The 14,520-nt window shown below is 47.2% G+C and overlaps 1 protein-coding gene across 1 annotated transcript; it reads right to left on the bottom strand.

The window, feature by feature from the left end:
• Positions 1-4,814: 4,814 nt before the first annotated feature.
• Positions 4,815-6,597, bottom strand: LOC119465863 (mucin-5AC). Its single transcript, XM_037726341.2, has one exon. It carries the CDS (start codon positions 6,543-6,545, stop codon positions 5,076-5,078), a length of 1,470 nt encoding a protein of 489 aa, XP_037582269.1. The 5' UTR covers positions 6,546-6,597; the 3' UTR covers positions 4,815-5,075.
• Between the last annotated feature and the right edge of the window lie 7,923 nt (positions 6,598-14,520).

Genomic DNA, 14,520 nt, shown 5'->3' with positions numbered 1-14,520 from the left:
AGGTACAGGATTCGTTCCCGACCATGGCGGCCACCTCTTGGAGGTATACGAAATGCAAGAGCGCTCGTGTACTTAGATTCAGGTGCACGTTAAAGAACCACGTGTGATCAAACTTAACTCCAGGTCCCCCACAATACGGCGCGCCTCATAATTAATTATGGCTGGCTTTGGCATGTAAAACTTCAGAATTTAACTTTAGCATCACTTCGATACCATTCCTGGAACAAGCGGCTGTAGCCTGTACTGATGTTTATACAGTGCTGCAAGTGCTACTGTGCTGTGCGATGGTAGCATGCGGTGACAGTGGTCGACTGTGATTGTGTATTTGTACTCCCTTTCTATCTCTCTCTCTACTTCCCTGTCACTTCACCTCCCCCTGCCCTCTCTCCCCAGCGTAGGGTAGCAAACCGGATCTTCCCTTCTGGTTAACCGCCCTGCCTTTTCCCTTTCTTCTGACTCTCATTGTAGCACAAACAGGCTTAGGGAAATAAAGGACAGACAGGTTGACTCAACTGGTTAACTATATGGCCTGGCGTACCACAGCGCTCGCCGCAACCACCGCCTCGTGCGTAAGAAGAATGTTCGCTTTTAGCGCCTGCGTTTTTTCTTTTTTTTTTTTTTTTTTTTGTCGGCGGCGCAGCTGGTCGGAGCGTCGATTTCCGGGTTGAAGGGCCGCGCGGGTTAGGGTTACCTGTACAAAATCTAGGGGAGCAGACTCGGGCTCCACGATCGTTCGGCTATCTGGTTAGTGAGGAGTGGCGTACGTGGATTTGCTTGATATCCGTGTCTGTGGGTTTAGTCGTTCTTGCGCAGTTACTTATTACGCTCTGTCTTTATAAATTTCCAAGCAATCGTAATTTTTGAAACGCGTGAGTGGCAATATTTTCTTCTTTTTTTTCGGAAATGCGTGATCATCTCGCGAATTGTCGCATCTATTACGCTATACATACATGTTGTTGAAAGTGGTCAATTTACGAAGCCGCAAAGCCATTTGAACCCGGAAGGACGCCGTTTAGGCAAATTCGTATAATAACTATCGTTCTCACGTTGACTGGACCACCTCTCTTGCATCTCTCGTAGGCACTAGCGCCACCAATAGTAATTATTTTATCCCGCCTCCCCTCTCTCCCTAGCGTAGGGTAGCAAACCAGATCTTCCCCTCAGGTTAAGAGGGGGAGGAGAGAAGTGTGAGGGCGTGCCCCATCTTTCCCACCCCCTCTGGATCCCCCAGTGCAGTAGAGTTTTCTACAAAAATTACTAAGGAGATACAGAAGAAAGGTGACCCCCTATCCCACGGCCCCCCAAGCTATGTATCCTTTCATGAGCAATATAGCAAGTTTATAGAACATTTACTGCGCCCACAATGGCCCAAATACGAAATAACATACTTCCAAATCTGTTACGTCACGCTGACGTATTAACACTGAGGTTTCGGTGAGAAAGAAGAGGAATGCGGAAATTCGGTTTTCATTTTATCTTTTAGTAATAAACCTCTTTCGCGACATTGACGAAACTACAGCGTCGAAATAAAATTTTGTCAGTCTGAACTGATTTAGCGTTTTTCTTTAGCGTCCCTTTAAGCCCAAAATTTCTCATAGTTAACACGTATAGAAGTGATTATACAAGTATGTTTCTTTCCTGTCCATGTTGTGGCGGTGGATCTCTCGTAAAACATTTGCCGCATATATAGCCAGAATCTTAAACACTTAAACTAAACACTTAAACACTGGCGCGAGAGTTATTCGCAAATTTGGAGGCACTTCGGTCTCGACAGTTAAGCCCCCCTCCCCTAGCCTCTGTTGTGCATACATTCAGCGTGCTCTCCGCATACCTCTGCGCTGTCGCAGTTATCACGTGGTAAAGCATAAGCAACATACCTCGCCAGACTATCCATCCAACGACCGTCTCACTAACGCGCACACGCCAGACACAAACCAAGGACCGCACGTTATCATTCCCCTAGGCGCTGGTGCTGCTTTCTGCTGCAGTCACGCGTGGTTCCCATTGCGACACCTTAGCCTAGTTGAGCAGCAAGCGATTCGAGAAACGCACATGCATTTGGGATGTTGTTCGTTGTTCAGCCGTGCATGTATAATGAGCCCAATGCAAGGCGTCACTACCAAAGCAGTCTGACTGCTGCATACGGATGTTCCGGCACCCTTGCCACACGTTGGCTTCGTGCACGGCACGTGGACACTGCAGTGAAGCGCTCGATCACTTTCCTCGTTAGGATTGATAAATTTTCAGCTGTCATCGTACTGCGTTGCTGTGCTAGTTCCAGCAAGCTTATTATCCATTCACGAACTTCGCTCACCGACTTTTTTTGTTTCCAAGAATTTTGACCTTCTTCGTGTCGATACATGGCCCCCCCTATGCTGTCGTAGAATATTCTTTCGCCGACGGGACTCGACTCTCGTCTGCTATGTTCATGCTCCGTGGTGTGATGTAACTTCTTTCGGTGTGCGGTGCTTTTTTTTTTCTCTCTCTTTCTCTTTTCCTTCTTTTACTCATCCTTTCCAAGCTGACGAGCGTGTTCTCTTTCAAGAGGCAATCACTAACTTGATTTTCTTTTTCCTTTTTTTTTCTTTTTTAATTTTTTGTTTCACTTTGTGTAATGTTGATGCGTTTCCACGAACTATTACTGATAATAAAAATAATAAGCCCCCTTGGAGTTCCCATACTGTGAGTCGACCACCAGACTACAGGTTATTTTTCCCAGTCATTCTTACTTCAACTGGTACGTTTCTGGCCGCAGCCTAAAAACGGACTACTATGTTGAAAACAGTGTATTTTATGTTGCGTGCCTTAGAAAAGTGCTGGTAATAACAAGTTTCCTTTCATTCTTGTGCTGCTATAGCTTTTATTTTTATTTTTTTTCTTCTTTTTTATACCACAATACAATATGAAATTGGAAAACACAACGCACAGAACACCGGGTAGCGGGAAACAACACGACGCACAACATCTGTCCAGCTGCAGGCTTGTTCAAGCTACAGGATTTTGGTTGGGTTTACGCCATTGGAGGGTATTCCTAACCAACCAAAACTTCGGAAACAGCTCTTGTTCCTTCTTTTCTCCCCTTCCTCCCCCCCCCCCCCCCGCCTCCACTCATCTCACTGCTAACCACACTCCCAACGTCTAAAAACCAGCTATATATTCTATATACAACACTAATGACTCTAATTACGCCAAATCAACTCCACAGGGACATCGGTTTTGCTGTAAGGCTTCATATATGTCTGTACGATAGGTTTTGTTCTGTGTAGCCCAACGGCCTGGCACCGAGCTCGAGCATATGTAAATTTGTGGATTTCCCGTTCGCAACTAGGTCAACTTTCTTATGAGCGGCTGGCGTTCAGCAATCCTTCCTTTCTTCTAAAGCACAGTTTCGTTTCACGGAGTGCCTTTGGTTTAGCTATGTTAAGTCAACGGTTCAATCCAGAATTTGGCGTCCACGTGAATGCTTCGAAGTAATTTGCATGATGGCGAAACCAATTTAGGGGAGTAATTTACTCGCACTGAAGCCTGTAGATACTACACACACTGATTCGGAACTTATGTTACAGACTGAAGTATTACATTTTACTTCTAAACAAAACAGTTCTGCATTACCGTTATATTAGTACGGTGGCACGACCTTCTCTCGTGTAAACGCTTTCAAAACTATTCAAACTATTCACGTCGGCCCTTGCGAAGGCAGTAGGCTGACGTATAAAAACTGCATGTAGTGTACAAAAACTATATGTTCTTGTGCATCCGTAGGTAATTTAGGCAACTTCGTGGATCATTGTACGTTTTTTGGCAGAGGCGTATGTTGGTGATTTGAAAAGTTCCGGCAGAATTCACCCTTAATGCTGTGTGCTGATGTATCAATTATAATTTAGGTATGACTTAGCTGCATCAATTCGACGATAAACCGAAGAAAATACTGAAATGCTTAGGTACAAGTGCGAACTGCTCTAAATGTTGCAACTATTTCCTGGCCCAGCATATAGTGCAAAGAAAATTATAGTTATAAGAAACCAAATCTCGTACAATATGCTGTACCTTTTAGGAAAATAACTGCAGTTTACTCAAGTTTTCTCCCAAACATTTAGCTAACTTAAGTTCCTAAATTTGCTATCGTAGGTCTGGCTCTTCATGCGGGTCACTGGCGATGTAAATGTCTAGCTTCACTTGAACATCATTTTGGATGCCCCAATGAAATGCCCCTTAACGTCAAAGTGTTTTCACTTGTCTGTCGGGGCATACTGCGAGGTTGCTGGGGATAACGCTATGGCGTAGATTCACATTACTGCTGCGCTTGTGGAACAATGCTTCAGCTCCCAGCAAACAATACTCCTTGCTTATTAGTTTTGTTCTCAGACCTTCCCGTCAATCTGTTCGGCTCGCTTTCAACTACGCCTATTTTACTACTGACTATTGTACGACTCATGATTCTCTCAATGACGCGCACATTTTTCATTCGAGCAGCCGCAAACCAGAGCCAACTGCTACAAAACACGCGCACCATTGATGCCGGCTGCACCGAACAATCATACGGCGTACGTTTTTGAGTAAATGCATGGCTCTATCAAGGTCATGACTCGATCTCGTAGACTGGCGCGTTACAGTCATGAATGCCCGAGGAAATCTTTCCTCTGGCAGAACTTCACACGTTGTCGTTTTCACGAGTAACCCTTCGATTCACACTGGCGTGAAAGACACGGCACAGACAGCATTTCAGAACAGCTACAAGCAGCATGCAAAACAAAGCAACTGACCTCTTTGCGTGCCTCCTCGCTGCTTGAAGGCCTTCCTGTAGCAAGGACATCACACAGCGGAGGACGGGCTCCGGCGTTCTTTGCAGACGGATCCTCTCGGAAACGGAGAGGAGTCGAGCGCTTTCTCGGAGAACAGAACAGGTAAAATAAAATAATAATAAACCAGCATGATCGACGAAGCTTGTGCGACTCGGTCTAGAGACGGGGGCAGCGGAGGGGTAGCTCACTCTTACGAAACGGCTGAAAAACACACCCGGCCGAGGCGGCCGAAGACCGGGTCCTTTCGGGGGCGGAGAAAGTAGTAGCGCGCTCCTAGCTGGGCACCATCTCGTCGGCGGAAGCCCGGCCGTTCAGGCCCCGGCTGCAGCCGTCGGCGTTGGACGCCGACTGCCGCAGGAGCGGGAACCTCTTGGAACCCCCGCCGTCCCGGTGGTGCGAAGACCGGGACGACGGTGGGGGCGGCAGATACACCAAGTCCTGCGGGCTGCACCGTCCCAGCAACGGAACCACCTGGTCTTCGAAGGCCCCCGCGGGCGCGTAGCCGCCGGGCGTCACCGCGTCGTCGTCGTCGTCAGAGTCCGAGAGCCCGTCGCTCTCGACGGACGCGAAGTGGCGCGGCGACGAGGAGGTCGACGGCATCCTCGTGTACCGCCGCGCGTACAGTTCGATGCTAACCGAGGTGAGCGACTCGTCGGCCGGACTGTCGCAGCCGTCCGGGTCCTGGATCTGCAGGTCCGCGGGCGACGGCAGGAACTGCTCTTCGTAGCGCGGGCTCAGCAGGAACGTCGTGGTGGACGAAAGCGACGTGCGGGCCGTCTTCGTCCCCGACCTGCTGGCCGCGTAGGCAGCGGCGATGATGGAGCTGCTTCCGCTGCTGCTAGCGCCGGCCACGCTGCCCCTCTTGCCTCGGCTGGTGTACCTGTTCGGTGGCGCCGCGCTGCTGCGCGACGACGTGGTCGTGGTCGTGGCCGTAGTCGTCGTGGTGACCGAGTTCTTCTTGGGGAGCACGAGCGTCCGGGGCGGTTCCGAAGGCCCCGGGTCGTCGCTGGCTCCGGCCGCCGTCGTGGTCCACACGGCCGGCACGGTGAGGTGAGTGCCTTGGGGCGTCTTGGCCAGCACCGGGATGAGTACCTCCGCGGCGGAGGGCCTCTTCTCGTCCACGGGCACGACCCGCTGATGGTGGGGCCGCTCCTTGGCCTCGAAGGTGAGCACGCAAGCGGCCACGATGAAGATGCCGCCCAGGCCCATGATGGCGGGGCCCGCGAACGACAGGTTGTGCAGGTGGTATTCGCGGTTGCGGTCTACCACGAGCGTCGTGGCCGCCTGCGACTCAGCCGCGGCGGCGCCGTCGGACGTGGTCGTCGACGACGAGGCGGCCGCCGCCGGGGCGGACGCGTTGCCTTGGCGTGGCACGGGCGACGTGGCCAAATCTTCGGCGAAAAAGCCCACCACGCACATGGCCGTGCCCAAGGCCAGTAGAAAGATGCCCCCCGAGAGTGCCTTGCATGCCTCCCACACGCAGCTCCAGGTCCAATGGGTACCCTGCGACTCGTCTTTGTTGTCCTGCGACGAGGCTCCGGCGCCCGAGGCACCGTGCGCTTGCTGCTGTTGCGCGTGCTGCTGCTGCTGCTGGAGCTGCTGCGACTGCGGCGGGATCAGGTTGCAGTGGGACGGGGCGCGAGCGCGCGCCGAGGCTGCCGTGAGAGACGAACCGCCAGCGGCTCCCGCGCGACCCGTGTTCTGTTGGCGTAGCTGGCGCCCGATGACCGCCGCGCTATTCATCCCGGCAGTCCGGCGCCGACGTCCGAGGACGGGGTCACGGCGGCCCTGCCGCCCGACCGCGCACTGGCACCGGGTCGGGCCTTGCCGGACGGCGCCGTTTTATACCCCGCCGCCGACGCCATGCGCCTGCTGCCGCTACGCCCCAGGATCGCGACCGCTCCGTGGTGCCGCTACCGATCACCGGCGGTGCTCCGCGCCCGCTGGGCTCTCGCCGCTACGCGCGACATCTCATGTCGAGAATCAAAACGTTTCCCGCCATTCTCTGCGCCCAAAGCGTATAGCTGTGGCTCTCCTCGCTTCCGAGAGAGGGCGCTTTAGCCGGAACTTGCGATCGACCGGAGCCACGAAAGGCACGTTTTTGAAGCAGAAATCAATGCATAGAAAGAGCTACGCTAGTCGCTCGCTAGCACATTGCAGCTGCCTCCTGGGTAGGGCAGCCTCCTCCCTCCCTTCCGGCTCTTCCCTGTTTCCTCCTGCACTTCCTTTTTGGTTCGTTGGGGCACCGAGCATGCGCAGGCGTCGGCCAGCCGGGATACGAAACGGCGGTCCCGGCCGTCACCGCGGACGCCTTCGTGAAAAGGCCTGCCGGCAGCGCCTTCGGCCGACACGGCGGTGCTCGCTCCACCCACCCCTCCCAATCTCCCGCCGCTCTTCGGGATGCGAGGATTCGCGCTGCCGCCTCGTCCTTTTTTTGCTCAATTCCCGCTTCCCCGCTTGTCGAGGAGGGTGCGGCGCGTTCGTATAGTTTCGCGGTTTTCGTTCATTCAGAGCGCGAGTCGACAAGCACGTGCTTTCTGCGAGCGCGCGTGCAATTTGCGTGCGCGTCTTTGTCGTTCGCACACCGTTGCGTTTACGCAACTTTCGCGCGAATCTTAAGAGAAGGGAAAAAGGAAGTGAAGAATCTTTAAATTTTGTTCCTCGTTCGCGTGTAATGAAGTAAATTACCCTAAACCCGCCGTGGTTGCTTAGTGGCTATAGTGTTGAGCTGGGAAGAACGAGGTCGCGGGATCAAATCCCGGCCACGACGGCCGTATTTCGATGGGGGCGAAATGCGAAGACACCCATGTACTTAGATTTAGGTGTGCGTTAAAGAACCCCAAGTGGTCCAAATTATCCCGAAGTCCCCCATTACAGCGTGTCTCATAATCAGATCGTGGCTTTGGCACGTAGAAACCCACAATTCTTATAATTGCCGTAAAGGAATAGGTTATTTATTCACAAGTACATACCAGTAAAAGAAGTATTTTTCTCATGCGTCTGGTAAGAAAGACAGAGGAAACAAGTGCATAAGAAGAAAGCTATAAAGCTGTGAGCTTTTACATTCGGTCTTTTCCTTCGTTTTGTTTTTGTTTCATAACGGCAATGAATGGAAGGCAATCCGTCCAGTAATGATAGATAGATAGATAGATAGATAGATAGATAGATAGATAGATAGATAGATAGATAGATAGATAGATAGATAGATAGATAGATAGATAGATAGATAGATAGATAGATAGATAGATAGATAGATAGATAGATAGATAGATAGATAGATAGATAGATGATAGATAGATAGATAGATAGATAGATAGATAGATAGATAGATAGATAGATAGATAGATAGATAGATAGATAGATAGATAGATAGATAGATAGATAGATAGATAGATAGTGAATCATCATCATTATCAACATACACTTTTTGTGACTTACGAAGTTTTTCTTCTGTGGAGCCCATGCCGGTTTCCTTTCAATCTTATAAAGAATTCCAGATAGTGAAAACTATTCCGGAGTCCCCACTACGGCTTGCCTGATGATCTAATCGTGGTTTTGGCACGTACAAGCCTGGAATTTATTTATTCTTTATTTTAGAAATGCAGGGAGCTGGGAGAAAAAAATTGTCGATAGACTGCTTGGCGGTATCCGTGTACCCTTTGTAGCATTCTGATACCGCCCTGTATTTCAAAATTTAATGAATCTACCTGCTGGGCGGTATCCTTGTAGCCCTTTGTAGCATTATGATACCGCCCTGTATCTGAAAATTTTATGAATATACCTCCGCTTCACAAATTACTGCAGAATCTATTTCAATGAGCATCGCTGCAGCTTCCAGTTTTTCGACTTTTCGAGTAATCCGAACTCGTGCGCTGCCAACTGCTATTTTAACTTCGTGGAGCGATTGCTTTAGTCAGGTGTTTGTCCCGGGTTTCAGTTCCACAGCTATAACAATTTTTCGTTGGTTTCGAAATTTGCCTCCCGGAGAGCAGTTTTGAGTTTCCTTTGGCGTTACGGAGGGCCGCCGCAAAGTAGATACCACCCCTTTTCTTGTGATGCTGGTGGTGGTAGTCAAAGCAGCAGGCGCTTTAGGTGTCTTTGCTCACCAAATTACTATGCGCGCATATTTGGTCATTTATTAATATATTTCAGTCCTATCGGGCATCATAACAGGACGGGCACAAACATAGGTAGTCGTAATACATGATATCTTGATCTGTACGAATGTAGTTACACAGTATAAGCGAACAATAAGGTGAACATACCGCAATAGCAGTATGTTAATAACAAAAGAAAAAAACGCGCAGTAATCATATTCAGAAGAATTTAAATGGAGTTATTCACGTTTACATGCCTAACATGTCCATCCGGCTAACATGATAAGACACAATACGCTTCCCTGCAATAACAATCTTATGCGCCTCAAAGGATTTCTGTCAATATCAGTGAAACATGAAACGATTGTTTCAAATACTATGAGGAAAACAAAATAAGGTTATAGTGCGACCTAGCAACAGAGGAATAAAGAAAATGCGTGGGCCGCTTTCTTCCTTTAGTCTTGCCCTTTCGAATGCATTTCCTTCGTTTGCGGCGAACATTTTCAGTTTTCACTTTACAGAAGCCTTCTAGCTTTCTTTCTTTTTTTTTTTCATATTTCTGGAGAAAAAGGTTAGGCCTACATCATGCTGCTTTCATAACTCCTGGAAGCAAGCTTTAAGATTTAGAAACAAAATTTCAACCAACTTCTCTCGCTAAAAAGGCAATCTCTCGCCAAAGGTGATGGCTCGTCCCCGGCGTTCATCGTAAACTTCGATAGCCGGAAAGATAAGAAAAGCTACAAAAAACAAATGGAAGTTATAAATATGCGAAAGGCTATCATTCAGAGTCTGCTGCCGTGCATATCTCTACGCGACTTTGAACGCTGCGTGAATTGTAGGGCAAACGGAAGGCTTGCAGCCCCCGAGTTACCTATATACACTAAAGCCTCAGGTGAAGAAGACGTTCCATCAAGTATCCTGCACGTTACACACAAGTGAGTGGGAGGGTGGTTTCGAAGGGGTTGTGGTTGCTAGGGCCCTGCAGAAAGCTTCTGCTCCTGCATCGCTGAAGATAACAACGACGTCGAACCGCGCATGTATAATTCGTGCAAGCCCGCACATCACAGCTGGAAGTAAACGCGATGCGTGCTCAAATATGATGGATGCGCAATGAAAGCATCGGCAAGCGCGGAGCCTCCAAGTGCATCAACAACAACATCAACAATATATATATATATATATATATATATATATATATAGAGAGAGAGAGAGAGAGAGAGAGAGAGAGACGGATGAACAAAAATTACCGGTCATACACTGGGAGACGTCTCGTGTATGACCGGTAATTTTTGTTCGTCTGCGTCTCTTTCTACCTCCTTTTTTTATTCTTTGTTTTTTTCTTTCTCTTTTTTTGTTGATATTCTTGCACAGAAGTTACTGCGGTGAACTCTTGCTCACTCATAAATGTTCCAGACGATCAGCATTAAAACAGTTCACTGAAGACTTCTTGTTGTTACGGGTTTTCTTTCTCTTTTTGGAAACGAGAAAAGCGAGGTTCTTCTAGATGAGAGCCACGGAAAAAGAGAAAAGAAAAGAAACGTGGCTTGGCTTGAAGCATGGCGTGTTGCGAGCCAGCTGCTATGGCGAGGGCTACGAGACGAAAAGGCTAAATGGTGACGCTGTCGCCTACGATAGATATGGCAGGGATGACGCCCACGCTCTACCAGGAAATCCAGGCATTGCGTCACAGCCTCGAGCACGGCATAAATTTTGTGCGGTTGCAGGATTGCCCAACCCAGAGTGTTTCCTGCTAAAAATAGCAGATAAAAATCTGGCTCTATAGGGTCTGCTTGCACCATCAGCGTTGCTGTTGAGCCATCACGGCAAAATGATAGCCAGAAAACATGGATTTTGCTAAACACCATGCTTCCGGCTTCTGACGACTTGGCGTTTAAAGCGAAGCTTAATTTAGCTCCATCCCCTAAAGTTCGTGGGAAAAACCTCGATATATGCATTCCCTTCCATGTTGCCTCATGTCCAAGTTCAGCGGGAAAGCGCCGGGAACCACTGCCATCATTTTCAGATATGAGAGCACACAAAATATCTTGTTTCTTGTCTGCGAATGAAAACTAATATTGAAATGTGTATTCGTGTAAAGTTGTAATACCTTTTTTGTTCGTTTAAATGTGCTAGTTGTATGTCACCTAAGTTGTAAGTAAAATTTGTTTAAGCATTCCTTTTTTTTTTTTTCAAGGAATCTACGATACGCCTACATTCGTTAAGAAGAAGAGTCAGAAGCCCCGAGTGCAAACAGTCACTTGCGGCCACGTGACCACAAGCCGTGGTTGCTTACAGGCCACAGTGTTATGCTGCTGCGCACGAGGTTTAGGGTTCGATCCCCAAGCGGGGTGACTGTCACATTCAAATTGGAGCCTCATGCAGAAACACGTATATCCTAAGACTGAGGTGCCCGTTCAAGAACGTCCACATCCTCAAAAGTTCATCCGGAGTCGTCCTGTACTGCTTCACATATAATCGAAATGGCTGTGGAACGAAAAGAACCGAGGTGTATGCCAGTAGTCGAGCAATTAATAAAATATCGTGGCATTTAATTCTGTATGCGGAACGAGCATACTGTAATCGGCTTTACGATATTTTTTCAAGGTCATTTGAATGTGTACAGGCCGGAAGTTCGGTTTACGCAGAATTCATGGGGACTCCACAGTTCAGGCTAATAGAGATGTAGAGGTAATACGAAAAAGGCAAGGAGGTTAACCAGGCTGAGGTCGGTTGGCGGCCCTGCACTGGAAAGGGGCAGTGAAATATGAGAAGAATAAGCGAAGAACATGTTTACACCATGCAGGTCCAAGGGTGCACAAGCGTCCAGCGTTCAGTCTGTCACTCGTGGTCGTGTAAGCTATCGGACCTTAAGACTTGTCCTCGTAATAGAGACAGTTACGGAGCTGACACTATGATCCTAATTTTCCCCTATTATAGTCATATTCTATCAAGAAATCCAGAAGCGATATTAGTGACCTTGAGCATTGCAGACGCACGAAGCCATGGCCCCAGGATCTTCTGTTCTATAAATGTGCCTGCCCTCTATCTTCCTTGAATCAGGTCAAAAGGCATGCATGGGACGTTCATATAATGAGAAGTAATGCACATCGGTGCTTTAGAGTTGCACGAAATGAACCCATATTGCTCTACGGTATTGCTATACCTAAAGCTTCACTTTACTGTTTCGCCTGAGAATAGATGCTCATGTTGCGAACGCATATTCATTCACATTGGGAATGGCGGGCAGTGGAAATTGTTACACACGTGGAATTCCAGGCTGAGTAGCCAACGGAAGAAGGTGATCAGTCATCTGAACCAAGAATCTTCAGCAGCTTGCCACGACCATTGAAACATGAAGCTTAGGACAACTATAGTAGCACGGATACGTCGGCGCCAGTCGCTCGAGGTATGGTGGCTAGATCCATACTCGAGGGTACCTTAGATAGGCCTCTATTGAAGTGTCGTTACTAGACAAAATCAGGCAAAGTACGAATTTTATTTGAACTGTTAACACTAAACCAAACTACAGTTATTATTATTATTGTTTGATGTGTGAAGCAAAATGCTCTCAATCTCGCTTTCCTTTCTCTCTTCTGTTCTTTCTTTTTCTCCTCTTTCTTTTTTCTCCCATCTGTTTCATCTGTTCGCTTCTTGCTGTCTGCTGCCTTCTGGTTATTAGGACTAGTCAAGTTGCTGTTCGTAGCAACTTTTTTCCTAATGCCTTGGAACCTTGTACCACTTGTTTTCATGAATAAAGGTATTATTATTATTATTATTATTATTATTATTATTATTATTATTATTATTATTATTATTATTATTATTATTATTATTATTATTATTATTATTATTATTATTATTATTATTATTATTAGTCACTACCAGAGGTGATCTCTGCTGACGGCTCTTTTTCCGTAGCAAGCAACAAGCCGCGCGGAACCTTAAAAAAACATTATTGTTTTGTTCTGTATTTTTAATCATCGCATAATCTGGACCTTGCATGCCTTACAACCAAAACTAATGTCAGTGCATACAAAAGCTCACTGACTTCTCAAGTGCACCAAGAAAAGAAAAAGCGTGATGTCTGCGGACACATTTTAATATCGCGTTATTAATTCAACTAGCTGTCAAGTCTGCCAAAAGGCAGCGTGATAAACAGCTTTAGACTAATACAATGGCAGTCACACGTCCGCGAAAATCTCTCTTAGAACGAAAAGAAATAAAAGATGGAAAAGAGAGAGCCTGAACGAGCAGACTCGCCCTTTACTTCTTTAAAGTTTCTTAATTCTTTCCACAATTCTTACACGCAGAAGCCACGTGCCGTCCTTCTTTCCTCGATTTCTTTTCCTTCGCCTATTCCTCGAATGAATACGAGTTCTCATAACTTTGCTCTCTGTCGCAGCGCGGCGCCGCTTTGAATTGTCGTGCTACGCTTTTTTTTCTTTGTGCGCGGCGCTAAGCCTAACTCTTGTGGAAAACCACAAAGACAGGCAGCCAAAGCATTTACATTCTGTTCTTTTTATTTTTCTTCAAAATAATTGGAATACGGGCTGGCAAGAAGTTTGTGGAGAGGGCAGCTTTATGCCAAGACAGAGCCGGTTCCTTCAATGAACAAAAAAGCTTAACGTCAAGAGAGAAAAAAAAAAACTTGTTTATATAAATATAGAAAAAGCTTCTGCAGAAATGTGTCTGCTTTCGCACCTTGCTTTCTTCTTCTTTTCTCTCGCTCCGCCTTCGACTTTCAACATCTTTTTTCGTGAAGCACTCGTTCTGATTTTCGAGCCTGTGCTCCGCCTCATGAAAACCATGCGGTACAGCGAACGCTATGGAAGGTGCAAGCATTACAAAAAGAAGAAAGAGAAATCAGAATAACGGCTCCGCCATCGCCCAGCGCATTGGTCGTAATCCGAGAGACTATATGCCGACTGAATGAAGAGAGAAGAGAGAAAGGACGTTATGTAAGCTTCGTCACGGAAATATTAGTGGCGGGCAATGGGCGAGCCGTCCATTCTGCCGGCTGCTCCAATTAGCTGACACGAACCCCAACGTCCCAAGCACTGCACCGAATTAGAGAGACAGAGTCTAGCGTTCGCGAACATGTGGTAGGGACATATGCAGTTCCTTCCTGCTTTTTTTCTAGAGTCTGGAACAGCGCGACAAGTTTGCTTTTACGGCTCAGTTTCATTATCGCTTTGTGACCTCACGTTCGGCGTGCTTTTTTTTTTTTTTTTTTTTTTTTTTGGGGGGGGGGGGACGCCTCCGGTGCAGTTGCAGCGTTTTTCTTCTTTTTGTTTCTTTTTTTTTTCTTTTTTCACAACCGCCTTTTGTATTGGCGAAGAAGATGCCATCTGTTAAGACAAGAATTTGCAGCAAGCTTGCAAATTCTTGTCTTAACTTCAGTCGTTGCCGATGTCTGGCGTTATGCATGCGTTTCATTATTTTTCTACTTTATTTTTAAGACAGACAAACCGATAGATAGATAGATAGATAGATAGATAGATAGATAGATAGATAGATAGATAGATAGATAGATAGATAGATAGATAGATAGATAGATAGATAGATAGATAGATAGATAGATAGATAGATAGATAGATAGATAGATAGATAGATAGATAGAT

The sequence above is a fragment of the Dermacentor silvarum genome, chromosome 10 (genome assembly GCF_013339745.2).
Source record: "Dermacentor silvarum isolate Dsil-2018 chromosome 10, BIME_Dsil_1.4, whole genome shotgun sequence".
Taxonomy (NCBI): domain Eukaryota; kingdom Metazoa; phylum Arthropoda; class Arachnida; order Ixodida; family Ixodidae; genus Dermacentor; species Dermacentor silvarum.
The sequence above is the reverse complement of the archived record's forward strand: the minus strand, read 5'-3'. Positions and strand labels throughout refer to the sequence as shown.

Coding starts and splice junctions, on each gene's coding strand:
- LOC119465863 (XM_037726341.2), bottom strand. CDS start 6,545: ATGAATAGCGCGGCGGTCATCGGGCGCCAGCTACGCCAACAGAACACG.